Raw genomic sequence first — 23,488 nt, forward strand, 5'->3', positions numbered from 1 at the left:
AGAAAAAAATAGGGCTTCTCAGAAAACTTCTAATTTATAGATTCCAGCTTAACCATTCTGCAGGTAACTCTTTCTATGAATTAACATAAAAATATCGCAGCAATGTAATTCCTATTTTATACTTTATTGTTGTTTCATTTGGTTTATCAATGTGATGTTGATATTGGCATAATAGCTAATTACAACAGTATAATTTTGTAATAGTGAAGCAAAATTAATCCTTTGCATATATCATTGCCTGGTTTTTTCTCATTCATAACAGGGATAATAGTCATATAACCTAGCACCTCCCAGGGTTATTGAGAGAATCCAGTGACATAATGTCTATGAAAGTAAGGCTCTCTAGAAAGGATGATGCCCTAAGAGTCAGAATTTTTGTAATCATAAGTGACCTAACTTTTCTAAACATCGGTTTCTTCTTCAGAAAAACTGGCGTAATCTTCTATATAGTGAATGGGTCAAGCTACATCATTTTGAGTGTCCTGTATAACTCAAAATTTTCTGTTTCCCATGGTCTACTTTCAGCGTTATTGCAAGAATCAAAGGAAATAGCTGGGAATAGGTTGTGTTTTATATATTCTAGCAGTATTGAGGTGTAATTTGTATACATTAAATCTATTCATTTGAGTGTTGAATTTGATGAGTAATACACTGTAATCATACAGTATATAGTTTTTGTGTATCTGGATTCTTTAGATAAACTTTAAGTGATTCTATCTAATCACTCCCCTCTTAATCGGGGAGAATGTGTTCCAAGGTCCCCAGTAATACCTGAAACCACAGATAATACCAAACCATATATATTCTGTGTTTTTCTTCCACATCCATACATATGGTAAAGTTGAATTTATAAATTTGTCATAGTAAGAGATTAACAACAATAATAAAATATAAAAATTATAGTAATATACAGTAATAAAAGTTATGTAAATGTGTGCTCTCAAGAGCATGAGCACTCTCTCTCTCTTAAAATATCTATTGTATGTAATATTTTCAGACTGTGATTAACCATGGGTAACTGAAACCACAGAAAATAAAACCATGAAAATGAGGGGAATATTGTAATACTTTGGAGAATCACCCATATTATTGCGTGTATCAGAAGTTTGCTCCTTTTTAATGCTGGGTATTACTTCATTGTTTGGATAGCCCACAATTTGTGTATCTCTTCACCAGTTGATGGACATTTATTTGACTATCAGGAATAAAGCAACAGTGGACATTTATATAAAACAAATCTTTCTGTGGACATACGTTTTCATTTCTTTTAGCCAAATACAGAGCAGTGAAAGTGCTAGACCATATGGTAAATGTATGTTTAACTTTATGAGAAGCTGCCAGAGTATTTTCTGAAGTGGCTGTCTCATTTTTGCATTCATATCAGTAATGTCAGTTCCAGTTACTTGACGTTGTCAGTAACACTTGGTATTGTTAGTCCATTTAATTTTAGACTTCTATTAAGTATGTAATAATGTCTAATTGTTATTTTAATTTTCATTTTTCTAATTGACTAATGAAGTTTTACATTTTTTATGTGCTTTGTCACCATCTGTTTCTCTACCTTGGTTCAGATCTCTGTGCCCATTGTTTGATAGGGTTGTTTTATTGGAGTTATAAGAGTTCTTTAGATATTCTTTATAAGTTCTTTATCCCTTAATATGTATTTTGGAAGTGTGTGCTCTTCGTCTTGACTTGCTGGGGTTTTTTTAATGCATCTTTTGAGAAATGCAAGTTTTAAATTTTGATGAAGTCCAGTTTTTCATTTCAAGAATATTTTGTGATTGTTTTTCTCCTATAGAAGAAATCTTTACTCAGATTCACGAAGATCTCTAATATTTTCTTCTATTTTTTTCTTTATCCAGTGTTTCATATTTTAACTCTTAAGGTCTATAGTATATTTTAAGTTATTATTATAGAGGGTAGAAAGTACTGGTTTCTTTTTTTAATATGGATATCTGAATGTTCCAAGATCTTTCTTGAAAATATCATATATGACTACATATATCTGAGACACTTTCTGAATTTTGTTTGATTGATCCATGTGTCCATCCTTAAGCCAATACCACAGTCTTGATTGCTGTAGCTTTATATAATAAGCCTAAAATCAGGACACATAAGTTGTCCAGTTTTGTTCTTTCTTGTCAGAATCATTGGCTATTCTAAGTCTTTTGATTTTCCATACAAATTAATAATCCTGTGAACTGATTTTTTTTGAAAAGCTGCTGAGATGTCAATTATTCTTTTCCAGACATCTTTACTTTTTATATTCTGTAGGTAACCGCAAAACAAACTTAGATAGACTAATAGACACAGGAAACAAAGATAAACTTTTGGTATTTGCCATATATGTTATAAATAAGAAATCAGAAAATTGAAATCATATATAGGCTGGAGATTTTTTAAATTCCCTGTGTTTTTAAGAAATGTCCAAGTCAGGATTTCTGAGCATTCTTGTTTGTTTGTTTGTTTGTTTGTTTGTTTTATAGACAGGATTGCTTTCTGTCACTCAGGCTAAGGTGCAGTGGTGTGATCATAGCTCACTGCAACCTCAAACTCCTGGGCTCAAGCAATCCTCCTGCCTCAGCCTCCCGAGTAGCTAGAACTACAGGCACATGCCACCATCCCCAGCTAATTTTTTTTTTTTAATCTCCTGTAGAAATGGAGGTGGTCTTGCTATGTTAGCCAGGCTAGTCTAGAACTCCTGGCCTCAGGCAATCTTCCCAAAGTGCTGGGACTACTGGCATGAGCCTCCAGCCCTGAGCGTTCTTTCTACTCCATTTAATAATTTTGGTAGTTCTCTGGTTTATTCTCTTTCTAAAATTCAGCTTATTCTGTAAGGCACTTTGTTAATTTTTTGGTCATACTTGGAAATGCCACATACTCCTAATAGCTATTGTTTTGGGGACTACTTTTAGAAGCAAGCTGCTTATTTTCATGTACTTCAAATATAACTTTCTGTCTTAATTTCTTTATAATTATTGTCACTAATTTGCCTCACCAGAGCCATGTATAAAGATTTTTTTTTTTTTCCATTTGTTATGTTTGAATGGCTGGCCATAAACTGCTTTAACAAATGTCTATATGAGTAAATTGTACTTTTAGCTAGAAAACAAAACAAACTTCCAGCTTAAAATTTATAAAAATCATAGTGTTCTAATTATAAAGAAAACTGGATTTTAGAAAATTTTCCCCTCCTATTTTCCTACTTCTTTATTGATGTTCTCAGGCCTGTAACTTCTTAAACCTCAAAGTCTTTTTAAACTGAGAGACAGCTGTCCTTATAGTCAAAATCAATCTCATAGATAATAAAATGCTACACTACCACACATTTCCAAACTCTGAAGCATGGATGTTTATAATACGCTTTTATTCCCTCTAAAACAGTCTAACTTTTCAACATACACTTATTAATGAATTGAAATGTTCATCATAATGCATTAAAATTTTAATCAGTGTTATTTTAATTAAATGATTTGAACTTGATGAAGAAAAATAAGACCTTTTGTGAAAACAGGGTTATGTTCTTAGTAAATAATTGATAAATGTTATAATTCATGATGTGTTTAAACAGACTAGTTTGCCATCATTAAAATATCACATAGTACCTACTTTTATGTTTTTCTTCTCTGTTTTAGGTCACAGTGTGAGAAACATCCAGGCCTTTGCAGTTCTTCAGAATGCATTTTTAAAAGCAAAAACCAGCTTCCTTGCCCAAATCATCCTTGATGCTATCACAAATATCTACATGGCTGACAATGCCAATTACTTCATCCTAGAGTCACAGCACACATTGTCACAGTTTGCAGAGAAGATTTCTAAACTCCCAGAAGTACAAAACAAATACTTTGAGATGCTGGAGTTTGTTGTTTTTAGCTTAAATTATATTCCTTGTAAAGAACTTATTAGTGTCAGTATCCTCTTAAAATCTAGCTCTTCTTATCACTGTAGCATTATTGCAATGAAAACACTTCTTAAGTTTACAAGACATGACTACATATTTAAAGATGTGTTCAGGGAGGTTGGCCTTTTGGAGGTCATGGTAAACCTTTTGCATAAATATGCTGCCCTGTTGAAGGATCCAACTCAGGCACAAAATGAGCAAGGTAAAGTATTGTCTGTAATTTTATTTTTGTTTGAAAAGGGGTTCAAAGCAGAGAGTTTTTTGTTCTTGTTCCCATTCTTTGGTTATTGATTTCAATGACTTCCTAATGTGTATTATTGTGACATATTAGTGAACTGTATTTTCCAAAATTTGCAGGTTCATTCAACCTCTGTTAGGGAATTGGGGAGGAGGAAGCTAGAATGCTGTCAGTGTATTGGAGAGAGTTGAAAGGAAGTTAAAAACCGAGGAAAAGCATGTATGATCCATATGACTAGTATCTACTGCCTTCTGCTTCTAAGAGCGAGTTTTAAAAGCTTCTGAAAATAATCAGATTTATTAATTACAACTAATAAATATAGTTAAATGTATAATTACTTCAACGTGTTTTTATTGTATAGAGAAAATAAGTATATTTAATGATGTTATGTACACAATGTATTTTCATTGGGTACCTCTCTGATAAATCTGATAAAAGTACAATAGTATCTGGTAGTTAATAAGTATTAAATGTGAATTAATACAGGTTGAATAGGTAGCTTTATTCATGACCTTTTCTCTCTTTAGTGAATCAAAATCTAGCATTCTCCTATTGACATCCTTTATTAGGAAAACCCTCGGTGAAGATGATATATTTAACCTTTGTATTTTCATTTTTAATATTTATTAGATAACTGCCACTTGCAAGCATACTGAAATAAAATCTGTTAATGTTGATTTTGTGCCTACTTTTGCCAAATGTTGGACACGTGCATCATTTTAAAGATTATATTATATGTGTCATATTAGGGGTAAAAGTGAATACTGAAGAAATAAAGAAATTATTACAATAAAACTGAATCAAGAAAAAATAAGCTTATCACTTTTGTAATTTGGACCTTTGAACCTTTTTTTAGGGGACTCAAGAAATAATAGTTCAGTTGAAGACCAAAAGCACCTGGCTTTATTGGTTATGGAGACCTTGACAGTGCTTCTTCAAGGATCAAACACAAATGCAGGTAATTTAAAAAGCTATAAGCAAATACTTTGGGAGATTACCACTGGTTACATCTTCTGTAGTGATTCTTGCTTCTGAAATCTTCCTGTCACTTAAGAGACAAAAATATTGATTCAGTTTGGTACCCGTCATGTTCCTAAAACTTCAGTACTTTACTTTTGACCATCAGGAGTACCTTGATGACAAAACGTATAACATTGTTACTGTTTCAAAATGATGTTTAAATTGCTTTTTATAGTATCTTGTGTTTAAAGTATTCTTCTAATTTTTTACTGGTACACTTTTATTCAAGTAAGTTGCTATTTAATTTTTTTCTAAAATATTTTCTTTACACAGTGATGTAAAAAATATTTTTAGTACTACAAATTAGAGTATTACAATGTTACAACCTTCAGAAAATACTGAAAAATGATTCTCTAATAAAACGTAACCTCTCCAAGGTTAATTAACTTTACTAAATATTTTGTTTAATTTTGGTCTCAATTTCTCTTTTATCCTTTTCTACCTGTCATTAACAGATAGGCCAACTATATTTATAAAATATCACTCTTGCATTTTAAAAAAGATTACTTGAGATTTTAATTAACATCAAACAACTCTCAGGTAATAAGGTCAGTACAACTTCAAAGGAATAATGAGGGGGAAATGAGTTCAGATTAGTAGGCTGGGCCCAAATCATAGGGAGCTTTTTAGACCATGGTAAGGAGCTTGAATTATATTTTAAGTGTTATGGAAAGCCATGGATGAATGAACCCCATGCACTTGCATGACTGTTTGCCTGAATGCAGAGAAATTCAGCATTCATCATGTTTAAAATATTGTGTATCCCAGGTACCATGTTAGCTAGGTGTTAGTATAACACCTAGATGCCAAGGTAAGATCGTTTTTGCTCCCCGGGAATTAGAATCTAGTGAAGAAAATGTAGACACATAATTATAAAAGTAATTAGTTTAATACAACTTTGGCAAATGCCAAGACTTGAATGAATTTAACAGGTAATTGAAACAATGAGTATGATGACTTTAAATGGATACTGTAGTAACATTTTGTCTATGGCATAATGCATAATCATATTTCCACTAACTAGGTTTAGTTAACTGAGGTACTCAGAAACATACTAAAGATACACTAACAGGAATTTGCTTTGCAAATTAACTTTCCTTGAGTAGACCTAAAAGTTGCACAGGAAGAGATTGGACAATTGGAGAGTTTACTCTGTGTGACTAAAAGTCACTTAGTACATCTCCCAAAGTGCCAAACACTTTCTTACAATTCTTTTCCGTTTTTCTCTTCCTAATAGGAAAGAGATTACTAGCTCTGTGATGTTAGGCATTTAAAACAGTGCTTTACTCACAGTTTAAGTATTAAATAATATTAGCCATTATGATTATCTAGTGGGTCCTTACTGACAACCGGGAGGTAACTAAACAGGCCTTCAGGTAATGAAAGGCTGTCACAAATTCCATGTGCTGAATCTCAAGCACATGGCTTAGACTAACTTCATGATCATATAATTTTTATGAATTTAGCAAATAGAAAGCCACTAAGCAGAGAGGGCAGTGGCTGCTATAGCAGAATACACTGTTTCAGTGAACGTTTATTGAAACACAGGAGAAAATCCAATAGTCATGAAAGACCAAATATAAACAATAATAGTAAGACTGTTTGTTATAAACCATAATAGAGATATAAACAAGATGTCCTAAAAACGTAAGTGATAGAAGAATTACTTAGAGGAAATACTAGTTAGTCATTTCATTCACTGGGCCCATTTTTTTAATACTGGAGGATGGTACTAATATTTGATGTGAGAACAGTATCACTTGTGAGTAAGATCACAGGCTTACAGAGCTGGGCTGTGTAGGCATACATCCTTTTCTGTTGCTTACTAGTTGTATGACTTTGACTGCCTTACTTCTGTATGGTAGGGGATGAGTATTAAGTAAGTCAATCTGTGTAAAGGCTTTGGAGCAGTAACAATGACACATGCTTTCTGTTACAGAATGTGTCACTTTTTGTTCTTATGCTCTACCTATGCAACAAAACATGTTAGTCCCTTGTAATTTTTCCCATGGTGGAATAATTTATTCCATTTCTTTCTTGCTACTATTTTGGAAGCTATGTTCATTTAAATCTCCTTTATTTAGGCTGTTGTTCCTCTGAAAGCCTTTTACATAAGTTGATTACAATATAGAGTCTCCTGGGCTAAGAGACTTCTGAATATCCTAGATTTTGAGAGCTTGGGCATAGCGAACACATCACGGCATTAATCTTGCATTAAGAAAATGTAGAGAAAATTTGCGTATACCTTTGCTGACAACCTACTGTGCAAATTTGTATTGTAATTTAAAAGGTGAAATCGTTGGGTAGGTTTTATTTACATTATTTTGAGTTACTTTACAAAAAAGAATTGAATGTTAATTTATCTGACTTGTCTCAGAATATTTTAAAGTAGCCATTGTTGGACTTTTTCTCCTTCCTTGAAGGAATTTTTCGAGAATTTGGAGGTGCAAGATGTGCACATAATATAGTAAAGTACCCTCAATGCCGGCAGCATGCCCTGATGACTATCCAGCAGCTGGTGCTCTCTCCAAATGGGGACGATGACATGGGCACTCTCCTGGGGCTAATGCATTCAGCCCCACCGACAGAATTGCAGTTGAAGACTGATATTTTAAGGGTAAGTTTGATAAATGTGTTTCCACTCTTTTACTACTAAAATCTGTGGTTATTTTAAAATGATCTATATTTAAGTTAGAGGCAGGGAAATTTAAAAAATCCAAATTACCCAAAAAACCTCACAACTTTATGCACATTAGGAATTTGGAAAAACTCCAGTCATTTATGTCTTTCAGTATATATTTAACTTACTGCTGATAAACCTTTGCAGTAATTATCTTGACTTATTGGAACTCTTAAATTAAATATTAGTGAAGTATAGGATCTTAATAAATACTAAATATATATATTTTCTGTTCAATTGAATTCACTCATAGTGTTACGCATCTGTGAAATGAAATGCTAGATTTGACATTATATACACATGCATGCATATATGTATGTATGTAAGTAATGGATATCCTAGTAGATATCAAACAATATACCAGAAGTTTTACATATGCTTTTATCATTTACTCCTTAGCAATATTGTAAAGTAAGTAGCCCCCTGTTTTGCAGATGAGAAAACTTAGGTTTAAAGAAATATGTAACGTATATTGTTTACGTAAGTGACTTTTAGTTAGTAGAACTGACCCCCAGATTTCAATACCCATTTTCTTTCCACAGCACCATTGTTTTATACAGACTTATACACTCACATTCTCTCATATTACTGAAATCATTGATACTGTAAGAAATGATATGTAAGAAATTTTTAAAATCAAACTATAATCGAATGTTTCACTTTCATTTAGAAGTGAATTTAGTAATGCAAGTAAGGTGTAATGGAAAAGTAAAGACTATTAAATATTAAATGATATATTTAAAAAAATTCCAAGTTCCAGATATAATAGTAGCTAACATTTATTGACTGCTTTCTATTAGTACTATTGTATGCATTTATGTGCATCTACTTATTTAATCCTTATGATAAAAATAAATACTATTAGTGTCCCTGCTTTACATATTACAAACTGAAACACAGACTGGTTAAAAAATATTCCCAAGTTGTATATGCCTAGTAGGTAGAGGAGCCTTGATCTGAACCCATGTAGTCTCTTTATAAAGCTGTGCTTTTAACTTATGTGCTGTGAATAATAGTTGTTTTAATAAAAGAGACATAGCCTTCTCTTTTGTGACTAAAACCTGCTCTTGTATTTAAATAATATCTGAGTAAAGTGAGAGAAGTCCATTAAAATTTATGTTCTTGAATTTATTGATTGATGCAAGGTTTCTAAATACAATTTTACATTATAAGGATTCAGGCCTCCTTGGTGCAATGCTTGATTCCAGGACTAGGGCAGAGAGAGAAACAAAATAAGCCTAAAACATTTCAGTTAGCCTTTAAAAAGTAAAGAAGAGATCAAAGAAAATAAGTAATTAAGTAAGTACAATCAAACAAATAAATGAGAGAAAAGGAAAAGCTCTTATTTGTAGTCAAAAGTCAAAGAAAATCACCATTTATGAACTATCATAGTAATAATTGATTCAGGTAAAATTCATCACTGGCTACTAAAGACAATAGATGAAAGTTTTAGAAATGAAAAGATTTTTGTGTAGTCTTAAATTGTGTCCTCAAAAGATAATTCTTAATTTCGAATGCTAAAATACCAGCTTTACAGTGGACCCTACCTTAACTAAATGATCAGCATTAACTTTGCCAGTGATGGACAAATGAACAGCATACACCTCCTGATATGAAGCACAGAGAAAAATGCAGCTCTTTTTTGTAGTTTTTCCTCCCAAAAGTATATAATATGAATCTGATTATTAGAAAACATCAGATAAATCCTAATAGGAGAACATTCTATGAAATAACTGGCCTAAACTCTTTAAAAAAATGAAATGAAATGAAAAATGACTTAGGAACTGTTCCAAAAAGTAAAGAGGTTGAAGTGACTACTGAATGTAGTACATGAACTTGAATTTTCCTTTGTTATGGAGGATAGTATTGGGATTTGGAAAAAACACAAGGTCTGTAGATAAAATAATTGCATTATTTCAACGTTAATTTTCTGATTTTGAGCATTGTACTGTGAGTAGCAAGATAATTCTATTTTTTGAAAAACACACTGAAGCTTTTAGGGGAAAAGGGAAGTGGAGAGAGAGAAATTAAGTAATATGGTAATTTTTCAAGAATCCGAATGAAGGATATCTGTGAATTCTTTCAACTGATTATGCAGTTTTTCTTCAAGTCTAAAATGACATTAAAATAATAACAGACAAACCAGTGTGTTTAACCTTGCTTCCAAGGCCCTTGTGACCCGATCTCCCTCTCCTCTGACTTCTTCTACTAGTACTCTCACCTGTGGATGAGGAAAACATTATTTTTCCTCTACCTGCTGAGTTCTTAGCTAGGACAGACTGGTGTTACAAAAGACAAATTAACAAGAGAAAAACAAGCAGAAGTTTATTAACATGTGTACCTCATATGTGCATGGGAGACAACCAGGGAAATATGACTAATTCTCAAAGAGGTGGCTTAGAACTCCATTTTATATGGTAGTCCCCCCATATCTTCAGGGAAATACATTCCAAGACCCCCAGAAATGTCTGAAACTGCAGATAGTATGGAACCGTATATATACTATGTTTATACCTGTGATAATGTGTAATTTATAAATTAGGCACAGTAAGAGATTAACAACAATAACCAATAATAAGATAGAATAATTATAACAATATGCCAATGTCAGTACTCTTGTGCTTTGGTGCCACTATTAAGTACAATAAGGGTTACTTGAACACAAGCACTGGGAAACCTCCACAGTTGCTCTGATAACCGAGACTGTGCTCAGTGACTAACGGGCAGGTGGCTTATACAGCATATGTACACTGGACACAGGGATGAGTCACAGTGCTGTGGGGCAGTGTGAGAGTTCATCATGTTACTCTGAACAATACACAATTTAAGACTTTTGAATTGTTGTTTTCATTCAATATTTTCAGGCAAGTTTGAGCACAGGTAACTAAAATGAAGGAAAGCAAAACTGCAGAGAAGGGGGACCACTGTGTAGCATTCTCCACAAAGAACAGTACATTTTTAGAGAAATGATAACATAAAGAGAAAGGACTCTAGGGATAGCAAATTGTGGGAAGGCAAATAAATGGTAGATAAAGAATAGTTGGTAGTATGTTTTGTGCATTTATTTGCTGTCTCCAGGCTGAGAAGGGTCTGACTTCATCAAGTAGGGAATGGCAGAGAGTTTTCTTGTATCTACTTCTTCTCAGTTGCCTTCAACTGAAAATAATCCTTATGCCATAGTGGCATATTTTGGGGTGGCATATACTAGTGTCCTACATGCCCATTTCAGCCAGACATTACAGGAGTTATTACTTCTATTTTCTTTTACTTTTATTCAATTAAATGTTTCATTGGTAATGAAAAAATAGCATTTCTTTCTTTATGCTGCCATATATTTCATCATGTTTTGATGGTGTATAATGACAATTTTGAATATGCATCTTAAAAGCAAGATTAATCTCACCACGATTTATCTCTTAGACAAAAAGGATATCCACAAGAATGTCAATATTTGAAGAACATTTTATATTTGAAGGAATTGTTGGGAGAATATAGATGGCTTCAAAAGTTGCTAAGGTTGCCAACTTTTTTTAACGTACCATTTTCTCCTCTTTTGGTACCTTATTAATTGGATTTGTAAAATATTGGTAAGCCAACAAGAAGTAGTTGACTGACCCGTAATTTTGAGGCAGTGCTCTGGTTAATGTTAGTAACTGATTCTCAGGCTGGAAGAGGGCAGGAGAGGGTCGTGATATTTTGCATTTACTGATTTCCAGGGTATAAATACTCGCATTGTGGACTGTTCAATCAACTAATGTGCCCCACTGAATGTGGACTGGAAAGAGATGCACAGTAGTACACCATTATATAGCATTTCCTCATGCAGATATGCAAAAGCATAGATAATAGTAAAACTCAGAAAATAATTAGAAACTGATGAGTTTTGAGTATTACTTTTGTCTTTAAAATATTTAGTTGTAAATGTATTACTTAATTTTAAATTATGATTGTACGTTTTAACAACTGACTTACAAAATTCCTGAAAATACGGTACTTGACCTCTTGAGAGCCGGTATGAGCTAGCTCTGGCATTCTGCTTTGAAGGGATAAAGTAGTGTTGAGTGCCAGTAGGGAAAATTTGGGTTCTCAGTTTCAATTTCCATTTTTACTTCATGCAGAATTGCCTCTTAGTTCCTCCATTCAACTGACATATACCACAAACCTATGTAATTTAATTTGTAATTATTTATACACAAACCTGACATTCCATGACATGTCATGGAAATTCTCCTGATGCACAAATTTGAATTGTATGAATTGTATTTATGCAAATATAAATAATATATAGCTGATTTTGTCTTATTAACCAAGCAGCCTCCAGATCTCATTGCAACTTTGGTATTTGCTACTCATCATCATTTGTTGATGTAAGTGGGAAGTTACATTATTCATGGTATTTGAAATTTTTCAAATACTGAGATTGCGCTGGGATAATGTCAGAGCGCCAACAGATACCAATTTTGAGGAAGTAGGAGGTGGGCCTGTCCAGAAGTACATAATATAAATTATTGGACTAAAGATTCATAAGCAGCAGTTTTTCTAACCTCAGTCATAATTCTAACCAGTGATAGCATTTTGTACATGTTACTTTAACTTTGAACTCACCCCTCCTCATCTATAAAATAATACTTGTCATATTTTTCTCCCAGTATGTTTTTGAAAATTGATGACAGTGATAGGCTTATATGCCAGGCACTTCTCTAAGTGTTTTTACATGTATTTCCTTTGAGGCTAGTTATTGTTGTTTCCATTTTACATAAGAGGAAACTGTGACACAGAAAGGTAAAGTAACTGGGATGGTTAAATGCTTTTTAATGTTGCAGTCAGAATATGACCCCAGGCATTCTGAGTTCAGCCATCTTCAGGCTATGTTATAAGGAGTGTGTGTGTGTGCGCCCACGCATACGTGTGTGTGTGTTGGTTAAAAAGTCTTTTGTTAATATGAGATATTTTAAGTATTAATACAGTTTATTAAATTTGACAAGATAGGGAAACTATATTGTTACCAGATACTAAAATGGAAATTTATTGATTAAAGACTGTTGGAAGGAGTACATTGTTTTTATATTTTATTTACATACATATTGCATATTTTCTGTCTTTTAAAATATTAAGGCATATATATGAACAATGAAATCTTCATAACTTCTGAAGCAGTATATGTCAAAAGGTGACATATATTAATACAGGTTGAACATCCCTCATCCAAAAACCTGAAATTCAAAATGCTACAATCTTTTTGAGTGCTGACAAGTGGAAAATTCCACACCTGACCTCATGTGATGATAAGTTGCATGAACAAAATTATTTAAAATACTGTATAAAATTACCTTCAGGCTATGTGTTTAAGGTATATATGAAACATACATGAATTTTATGTTTAGATTTGGGTCTCATCCCCAAGATAACTTACTGTATATGTGCAAATATTCTAAAATCTGAAACTTTTCTGGTCCCAAACACTTTAAATAATGGATACTCAACCTGTATGTAGCCTTTTCGTTCTTCAGATACCATTAGAAATGTGTGAGATCTTTTAATAAAATGACTTTTTTCAAACGCAATGATTGGACAGATTAGAAATTATATCTTAAGTAATAGTAGATACCCATTGTGCTACAATTAATGAAACAGACGGCAAAGGAGTCCACTGTATCCATAAAAAAGATTTCAGATTGCTGTTTGGGGCATAATGTCATGATTAAGTGTAGGAGTAGGGTAATTAGACTGCCTAGGTTTAAATTCTACCTTTATTATTATATAAGTTGTATAGTCTTTGGAGAGTTGTTTTACCACATTGGGCCTCAATTCCTTATCTATGAAGTGGAAATAACAGGATTGTTGAAAGGATTAAATAAGATAGTGCATAAAAGTACCTAGAATACCTAGTACATAGCAAGTGCCTGATAAAATATTAGGTGATTTTGTCATGTGTTTTTTAAAATCATAAGCTGGCCAGGGCAGTGGCTCACACCTGTAATCCCAGCACTTTGGGAGGCAGAGGTGGGTGGATCACTTCAGGCCAGGAGTTTGAGACTAGCATGGCCAATATGGTGAAATCACATCTTTACTAAAAATACAAAAAATTAACTGGGCATGGTGGTGTGTGCCTGTAATCCCAGCTACTCAGGAGGCTGAGGCAGGAGAATTGTTTGAACCCAGGAGGTGGAGGTTGCAGTGAGTCAAGATTGCACCCCAGGACTCCAAGTTGGGTGATAGAGCATGACTCTGTTTTTGTTTTTGTTTAAAAAAAAAATCATAAGCTAAGTGAAAATTATGACAGTTCAGAAAGTAAATGTTGGATTTACTTACGTACTTCAGGTTTTCTTTCTTAAAGCTTACAGCTGTTTTGGGAAAGATCATACTTTCAGCCCTCAGGCTTCAGTTCATTTCGGAAAAGAGAATGTTTAATAAGTCTTCTAAAGTAAATCTTCTTTCTAAAGAATGAATGTGGTCACTTTATATGAGACAAAAGACCTCAGATCTTGGCTGCCCTGACCATCTCTCTGATCCCTTCTAGAATTAATCAGTTTCTATACACACAGTCATAAGTTTTCATGATTGTGTAAAACTAGACTAGAAGATGTATTTTACTTACTTTGTAAAGTCACTGAATTCATTGATGTCATAATCAATTAAAGACTCTGGAAAAGCTTTTCAACCAATATTTGGATATAGCTTTATTCTATCAAAGAAATATATGATAGTGTTTCCTAAAATTACCTTCAGCATTTAATGTGACATTTTTAAATTAGCAAAATATTTGATGTGCTTTGTAGGACCGTTTATTGGGTAAATTATAAAAGCATGTCAGATTCACAGAATGTACAACCTCCATATACATGCTAGTGGTTTGTTTTTTTAATTACGTGTATTTTCATTTGTTTTTTTCTTTTGTCTCTTGTAGGCCCTCCTGTCAGTCCTTCGAGAAAGCCATCGTTCAAGAACAGTTTTTAGGAAAGTTGGAGGATTTGTGTACATTACATCCTTGCTCGTTGCTATGGAAAGATCTTTGAGCTGTCCACCCAAGAATGGCTGGGAGAAAGTAAACCAGAATCAAGTGTTTGAACTTCTTCACACTGTGTTCTGCACGTTGACTGCAGCAATGCGCTATGAGCCAGCCAACTCTCATTTCTTCAAAACAGAGATTCAGTATGAGAAGTTGGCAGATGCTGTTCGATTTCTTGGCTGCTTCTCAGACCTAAGAAAAATAAGCGCCATGAATGTCTTCCCCTCAAATACACAGCCATTTCAAAGACTTTTAGAGGAAGATGTAGTCTCAATAGAATCAGTGTCACCCACGTTACGGCACTGCAGTAAACTTTTTATTTATCTTTACAAAGTAGCCACAGATTCTTTTGACAGGTATGACTCTGCTCTGTCCTCTGAATTAAAGGGTGTATACTAAGCATGACTTCAACGTTAAGACTTGAATTATGAGTTAATCCAAAAGAATATGAAAGTAGATGAATCTTTTCTCCTGTTTGTTTGAGGTGTATCACTTTATTTTTGAATATTACTCTTGCTCTGGTATTGTTTTTTTAGCATGGAAGCCTGTGTGCTGTTGGTAAATTCAGGTTCAGTTAGTTCTCATTGCAGTTATTGGAACAGTTTCTATGAAGTTTCCTTTAATGATCATATTTACTATTATCTTTTTTCTTTTTAGCCTTAAAAGGTACATCTGGACTTACTGATATGTGTTATCAAGAGAACATCATTATGATTATTCTTATTTCCAGACACATACTCCATCATTCTCCACATTTCATACTCCTCAAAAAATGATACAGTTCCCAAAGAGAGATGTCAGTGTCTTGAACCATCAAGTTCAAGAGGCCATCAGATTCAGTATTTACTCATTCCTTCATGAAATAAGTACTTAACAAAACCTGCTGCATGCCAAGTCACTGTGCTAGGCATTGAGGATTCAGCTCTGTACAGGGCTGTCTTAGTCCTTGTTATCTTTTAGCTAAAATATAGACACATAAATAAACAATTACATATAGTGTGACAAATTCTACGATGGGGAAATATAGGGTTCTCGGAGATTGTAGGAGAGCCACTTCATCTAGATCACTTATTTTCAGTGCTTCAACTGTGTTTTCATTGAAGATGTCACTTTGAAAATAATACTTCTAATTTATGCCCCAAGCGTTATTGCTTTTAACAGTTACCATAGTTTTACTACATAAAATAAATGAACTGCCCTCATAAATAGACCATGTAACTCCACTGGACAGAGCTTATAATAGGTTTTGTGTCCTTTTCTGTGGAATATCTGCTTTGAAGTATCAACTGAGATATTTCTTCCTTCTTAACAAGATTTCTTAGTCCTCAGTATTTACATTTAAAATCTAAACAACGATGACAAAATTATAAAAAAATTTTCCTTTAAACTTCTGCTTTTCCCTATCTCGAAATAAAATTCACGTATATAGTTAACTTATAGGAAACACAGGACAGTGTAGTGTTCTAGGAATGAGCTATATAAATTTGTGTATTCAGATTCAACCTCTTTTCCCTTGATTTCGTCTTATCCTACTTAGAATATGTCATTTTTAGTCACTGTCAAAAATAGGGCTTAGAGCACCCCATTTAACAGATGTGTTAAATGTTAACATGAATGGAATAAGCATCTGCCGTGAGCATGCTTTTCTGTTTCATTCAGTGCATGTGTTGTAGTCTTGTTCCTTGTTCCTGCTGAATATGGAGGATGTTCCTTATTAAACTTTTACTGGCATTTCTTGTGAAACTAACCAACTGCCAACCTGGTGTTCTCTTCTTCTAACCTCTCTAAACCACCCTGTCTGTTTTGTGTCTGTAGTCGTGCAGAACAGATCCCTCCTTGCCTGACAAGTGAGTCTTCTCTCCCCTCTCCTTGGGGTACACCAGCTTTGTCCAGGAAAAGGTACTGATCATATAAGAGAAGTCAGTCTCTATTTGTGTGGGGTTTCTTTTTTTCTGTGCTTATTTATGTTAACATGGTGATTGTGTTTTGTGATTTCAGTTTTTTGGTTTTTTTTTTAACTTTTGGGGTTTGGGGGGAGTTTTTAGGTTTTAAAATACCAATTTTCTTATATACATGAGAGTAAAATGTGTTGATGCTATGAAACTATGAAGGACGTATAATTTTGTCATCCAACTTTTTTATACTAAACTACACATTTTGGTTATAGAAAAGCATGTCTTTTATTAAAATAAGTTAGAAAAGTGGACTTAATGTCTCTAAGTAGAGTACTTTTCCACTTTTTTTATTTTTCTTTTTTTTAATTATTATTTTTTACTTTAAACGTTGGGATCATTCTTTGGTTTTTACTGTTATTCCAAAATGAATTTCATAGCATTGGAAGGAAATGTGTATTTTCTCCATCAGATTCAACCAATTGAAGTATGTTGCTGTTATTAAAATGCTCACAGCTAAACTTTGAAAAGTTAATAAAAAACCCACCCCAGTACTTTGATCAGTTCTTTGTAAATCTCTAAGCTGATCTAGTTGGTCTTTTCAAAACTACCTTTAAAAAAATTCTACTCAAATTTTTAAAAACGGCAGTTGATTTACGGAAGTATAGTTAAGATCCACGTAAGATTACATTTGCAGCCCAACCATCAAATGATCATGGTCTGCAGTTGGCCCCAAATACTTCATTCCTTCTCCTGTTTTCCTCATAACCAAAAATAAGTCCTTAACTCTTACATTAATATTCTTTCATTGCAGCTTTTAAAAAATGAATCCCAAGGTGCTGCTATAATGTTGTTTTAATCTTACTACTATTGTTCAGATTTTGAAATTTGAAGACAGTTGGAGTTAGTACATCAAAAGTATTTGTTATGGATTTGTTATGGATTCTGTATTTCAACATATTTGCATAGTAATATTATGTATGTGAAAAGATACAATTTCCTTTTTCTCTTAAATTTACACTTATAGCTTACTTTGCACAGCAAACCATGGCATGGTTCAGAATAGTCTTAAATGAATATAGGATTGTTCAGTATATTTGTGCTTAAAAACTACAATTTCTTTTTTAAAAAAAGAGCTCTTCCTAATTCAAAGAATGATAAACTAGGTAAATTCAAGTTGATATCATGTGTTTTTCTGTTGCTAAAATGGTCGAGATAAAAAATAATCTGTGTTTGAAAATTTGTGTTTGCTCATGAGCCCTAGAAATTACTAAATGTTAGAGAAATAATTTCAATTAGTAAATAGTTTAAATTACTAAAAAACACAATTTAAAAATATGGTGATTATATCATAATGAGTAATGCCTTAAAATTTGCTGTTTAAAAACATTTAGTCCTTTTTAAGTATTAACCAAATACCACAAGATAGAAATACACAGATTAAAAGGATACTTAAAAAAATACATCAGGGCCAGTTGCAGTGGCTCACACCTGTAATCCTAACATTTTGGGAGGCCGAGGCGGGCGGATTGCCTGAGGTCAGGAGTTCAAGACCAGCCTGGCAACATGATGAAACCCCTTCTCTACTAAAATACAAAAAAAAAAAAAAAAAAAAAAAAAAAAAAGGCCAGCATGGCAGTGTGCGCCTGTAATCCCAGCTACTCGGGAGCTGAGTCAGGAGAACTGCATGAACGCTGGAGGTGGAGTTTGCAGTGAGATCACTCCACTGCACTCCAGCCTGGACTACAGAGCGAGACTCCACTTCCAAAAATACATCAGAACTTTCTATTTATTTAAATGGTAATTTGACAAAGAGAAAACAGCATTTTATTTTTATTCTTAAAGAATTACTAATGGCCTTAAATCAAAAACATATTGTCGTCATTTACAGTGTAGCTCCATGTAGAGATACCAGATCTTTGACTTAAAGAAAAACTGTCACTAAATCAGTAAAGCTAGTTGATTGAGCCCTAATCCATGTGAATTCTCCATGAGCCTTACAAGTTGACATTCCCTCAAGGACAGAAAGCCCCTGATCCTGTTCATGCTAATACTAAGATCATTGTTGACATTTTCAGGTTGCCATTCTATTCAGCTTGCAAACATTTTGTTCAGCGGTAAGAATCATAAGCTAGTAAAGAATATAATGTTGTTACTTCACAAATTAAAGTCTAGTAACTTGAAATTAGAATTTAAGTCACACTATTTCTAGAAACTCTCAACAAATTACATCAGCTTATAGACATCTTTTTCTTGTAGCAAAACATATTGGTTTTGTTGGCAAAGGGATAAACCAAAATTTAACTGTGTTTTTATGGCTTGTGGAACACTCTCAGATGCTAAGGACGTTTTGAACTTGTGATACTTGTTTGACATGTAGTATCCAGGAGATTTTTTTTCTAATTATTTTAAGAATTGGGGGAAAATGAACTAGCTGACTTTATATTTGGAAAACTAAAACTCATAACCTTTTTCATTGTTCATTATTCAGAAGGAATAATAGAACAGAATTATAGCTGAACAGTGTTCAATCAGAGTTAGAAGAAGTGAATACAAAATAATAATCAGAACTCTACAGAATATGACTGCAGTGGAGCAAAAGGTGACAAGTACTTGTCATCCTTCAAACATGGGATCCATTACTTAGTGCCTCTACTCACCTGATAAGTTAAGCAAAGCAGATTCAGATTTAAATATTATGTATTCCCCAAAGAGGTGGATGAATCCTAAATATATATGAGAATTTAGGTTGAAATATTAAATAGCAACCAGATTATGAAATGTAATTTTATCGTATCTTTGGAAATGTTTAGTTCTTGCTTGGGAATTAACCATTTAATGAGCTTACCATAATTCCAGAATTTAAAAAGTGATACCTGTGGTGATACCTAGATGACTTAATCAGAATTAATTTTGTATAATACCTGTTGTAATACACCTAATTTTAGTTAATAAATACCGTGTTTTAGACATCAGCAATGTTTGCAATATTTTTCTGGTTTGAAAACAATGAATGTAATTCCTTTTCAGAATATTCTTTTCTTAAATTAAAAAAAGTACTACTGTAATAATTGTATACAGGTTGAGTATTTCTTGTTCAAAATACTTGGTACCAGAATTATTTTGATTTCCAGCTTTTTGGATTTTGTAATATTTGAAATATATATAATGAGATATCTATGGGACCCAAGTCCAGACACAGAATTTATTTATGTTTCATATACATCTTATACAAGTAGCCAGAAGATAATTTTATGTAATATTTTTAATAATTTTGTACGTGAAACAAAGTTTTGACTGTGTTTTGATTCTGATCCATCATATAAGGTCAGATGTGAAATTTTGTACTTGTGGCATCATGTGGGTACTTAAAAAGTTTTGGATTTTGAGCATTTCAGATTTCAGATTTTTGGATTAGGGATACTCAACCTGTGTTAGTAAAGAGTTCAGTATCCAAAAATATAAAGATTTCTTCCTTAGTGTATCAGTAATTTAAATCCAAATCTCATCAAATCTGTCAATTTAGAAATGATTTTGGAAGGCCTATAACTAAAATAGACAATTAGAATCTATGCATATGTGTGTGTATGCAATGAAAACATTTTTAATGAAATTTTGGAATTCAGTAGTTATTTCTGATACATGCTAGGTAAATTATGAATCTTTTTTCTAGATGGATCAAAATGTTTAAAATAATAAAGGGAGCAATATAGGAGTAGGATAACTGTTGGTAATACACATTTTGAAATATTTTTCTTAGTAAGTTTAGAAATTAAATCTTTTGAATGAAAATAGCAGAATACAGGGAGTGAAAACATGAATGGGTAAAGGACATGCTGACTTTTAAATAAGCTAGGAGAGCCTATGTGCCTTTTTATAAGTAAAGCTGAACATTTTCCTAGAATCCCTGTTAAAAAGAGAACGGTATTTTTTTTAAACCATGGCAGTGCCAATTCTTTGCTACTAAATCACTGACGTAAAGCATCTGTTTCCCAAGCTGCTCTTGTCCCAGAGAGCTAAAACTGCATTGCTCTCTGTGACAGAGCTCAGCATTAGGCAAATTATGCTGAGACCAACTCATTGGAACAAAGAGTTCCCATAGGCTGAAGCCACAAGCATCTGTTTCTTAGTGCCAAGATGCAAAATGTGCAAAATTCATGAATTGTAGATGAGTAGTATGAAATAGAAAGTAGAGATCATTGATGAGAAGAAATGCGTACATTCAGGACATGGCTGGGCTTTCTAATTCATAGAAACTTGTTCTGTAAATTGTCTTCAAGTTTTTAAAAGTTGTAATGAATATTTTCAGTGGTAGTGAGGATAAATGCAGAAAATGAAAGTAGTTCCAAATAAGCTAAAGGAAAACTCCCACAATGCCAAATATATTTATTCTTGGAGAGCCTAGCCTCTGAGACAACCCTGACTCAGTTGACCCAGTTAGTGTTACTCATGCACTAAGGAAAGGTTAAAACATATAGGTAATTTCAAAAGATAAAATCTCATTGAGGGAATTAATTTAACTTGATCTCTCATCGCATATTATTGGAATTGTCATCTTCCTAGAGCTTTGAATCACTATGGTTGTACCTGTTCTTTACATCTTCTGGTACAGGTGTCATTTTTTAATCAAACAATCCATATAGTAACAGTAAAAGTAAAAATCATATAAAGACTATGAATAATGGATAGTTACATGGTCTGCACACATCCACCCACACACATGCAGACACATAGACATATCAACTCGAGTTGATAATATATTCCTTTTTTTTTCTGTCCCAACCTTAAGTTGTTTTCTAACAAGGCTTTTTGGTTATCAGTGGATGAAAGTAACCGAAGAGGAAGAGAATGTGATTGGAATTCAATACCAAATTTACCCTTTCTTTTTTTATAGGCATGTATATCATTCTGTTTCAACTCCCCCTGTTTACCCTCCTAAAAATGTTGCTGACCTGAAACTACATGTGGCAACTTCATCTCTCCAGACTTCTGATGCAGTCATCATTCATCCTGGAGCCATGCTTGCCATGCTGGACCTACTGGCCTCCGTTGGGTCAGTGACACAGCCAGAAGTAAGCTTGTATATGTTAGTTCCTTCCCATCTGTAATGACATGAATGAAAGGACGTGAGTGCAATTATATAAGCTAGGGGGTTAAGGAAGAAAGTTAGTATTACATACTAAAGTAGCTGGAGAAAAAAAAGGATTTTTTAATTTGAGTGTTACCTTTCATGATGAATGGTAGATATATATGTTTTAGAATCCAATTCATTCGTTACAAAGGCAGGCAAGGTGGTTTCTTCTGATACTAGAATAATTCTGTTTCTCCTTGTAAATCCTGCTCAGCAGTGGACATTGCTAATGAATAATACAGAAGGAAAAATGACTGAAGATACTTCATTGAGGCTATTTGTCTGTTTTGACTTGTTGCACTCAAGAGTTTGGGTGAATTGGAGTTTGGGTGGTGATTTTTATTAAAATGTTATATGGTCTCTAAAGCCTAAAGTGTCACAGATGTAAACAATAGGCTTTCCTTTAAACTAGTCATCTGCCCACCATTAAGAAAACTTTGTCCCTGCTATTTCTATAAAAATAGAACTACTTTTAGTCATATAGTCATGTAATACAAAAGTCTAAAGAGAATAGAGGCCAGCTGCCTGTATTTCTCGCAAAATTAAAATAGGACATGTTTGCCTAACCTGTTCTGGAATTGCTATATTGCTCTAAGCCAGTTTCTTAATTTATCTGAATGTATTTGGAAGCATATAGAGACTTCATGTTAAAAGGTATGCTTCTGGCCGGGCACAGAGGCTCACGCCTGTAATCCCAGCACTTTGGAAGGCCAAGGCAGGTGGATCACGAGGTCAGGAGATCGAGACCATCCTGGCTAACACGGTGAAACCCCGCCTCTACTAAAAATACAAAAAATGAGCCTGGCGTGGTGGCGGGCGCCTGTAGTCCCAGCTCCTCAGCAGACTGAGGCAGGAGAATTGCTTGAACCCGGGAGGCGGAGGTTGCAGTGAGCCGAGAGCCGAGATCACACCATTGTGCTCCAACCTGGGCGATAGAGCAAGACTCTGTCTCAAAAAAAAAAAAAAGTATGCTTCCGCCGGGCGTGGTGCTAGAACTTGGGAGGCTGAGGCAGGTAGATCGCCTGAGTTCAGGAGTTTGAGACCAGCCTGGCCAACATGGTGAAACCCCGTCTCTACAAAAAATATAACAATTAGCTGGGCATGGTGGTGGGCGCCTGTCATCCCAGTTACTTGGGAGGCTGAGGCAGGATAATCACTTGAACCTGCAAGCCAGAGGTTGCAGTGAGCCGAGACCGAGCCATTGCACTCCAGCCTGGGCAACAAGAGCGAAACTCCATCTCAAAAAAAAAAAAAAAAAAATGCGAAAAAAATTGTAACCTTTCTCACTAAAAATGACCTGACTGTGTGGATTTCTTTGTTGATTTTAGCATGCTTTGGATCTTCAACTTGCCGTGGCAAATATTTTACAATCCCTGGTGCACACAGAAAGGAACCAGCAAGTCATGTGTGAAGCTGGTCTTCATGCACGACTGCTGCAGAGGTGTAGTGCTGCACTGGCTGATGAGGACCACTCACTGCACCCGCCCCTGCAGCGCATGTTTGAACGATTAGCCTCTCAGGCCCTGGAACCCATGGTGTTGAGGTGAGTTCTCTTTCATACTGAAATAATCCACAATTAGTAATGTCAGTTTCTAGAGTCCTTATGATTCCAGAGTT

At 34.0% G+C, this 23,488-nt stretch overlaps 1 protein-coding gene across 1 annotated transcript in view; it reads left to right on the forward strand.

Moving 5' to 3' along the window:
* WDFY3 (WD repeat and FYVE domain containing 3) overlaps positions 1-23,488 on the forward strand; it is a 267,982-nt gene that overhangs the window by 117,701 nt on the left and 126,793 nt on the right. The window contains 7 exon segments of the mRNA XM_017851638.1: positions 3,636-4,103; positions 4,996-5,097; positions 7,583-7,776; positions 14,747-15,204; positions 16,664-16,747; positions 21,635-21,812; positions 23,200-23,414. Coding sequence (XP_017707127.1) covers positions 3,636-4,103; positions 4,996-5,097; positions 7,583-7,776; positions 14,747-15,204; positions 16,664-16,747; positions 21,635-21,812; positions 23,200-23,414 — 1,699 coding nt within the window.

The sequence above is a fragment of the Rhinopithecus bieti genome, unplaced genomic scaffold (assembly GCF_001698545.2).
Source record: "Rhinopithecus bieti isolate Rb0 unplaced genomic scaffold, ASM169854v2 scaffold_33935, whole genome shotgun sequence".
NCBI classification, from domain to species: domain Eukaryota; kingdom Metazoa; phylum Chordata; class Mammalia; order Primates; family Cercopithecidae; genus Rhinopithecus; species Rhinopithecus bieti.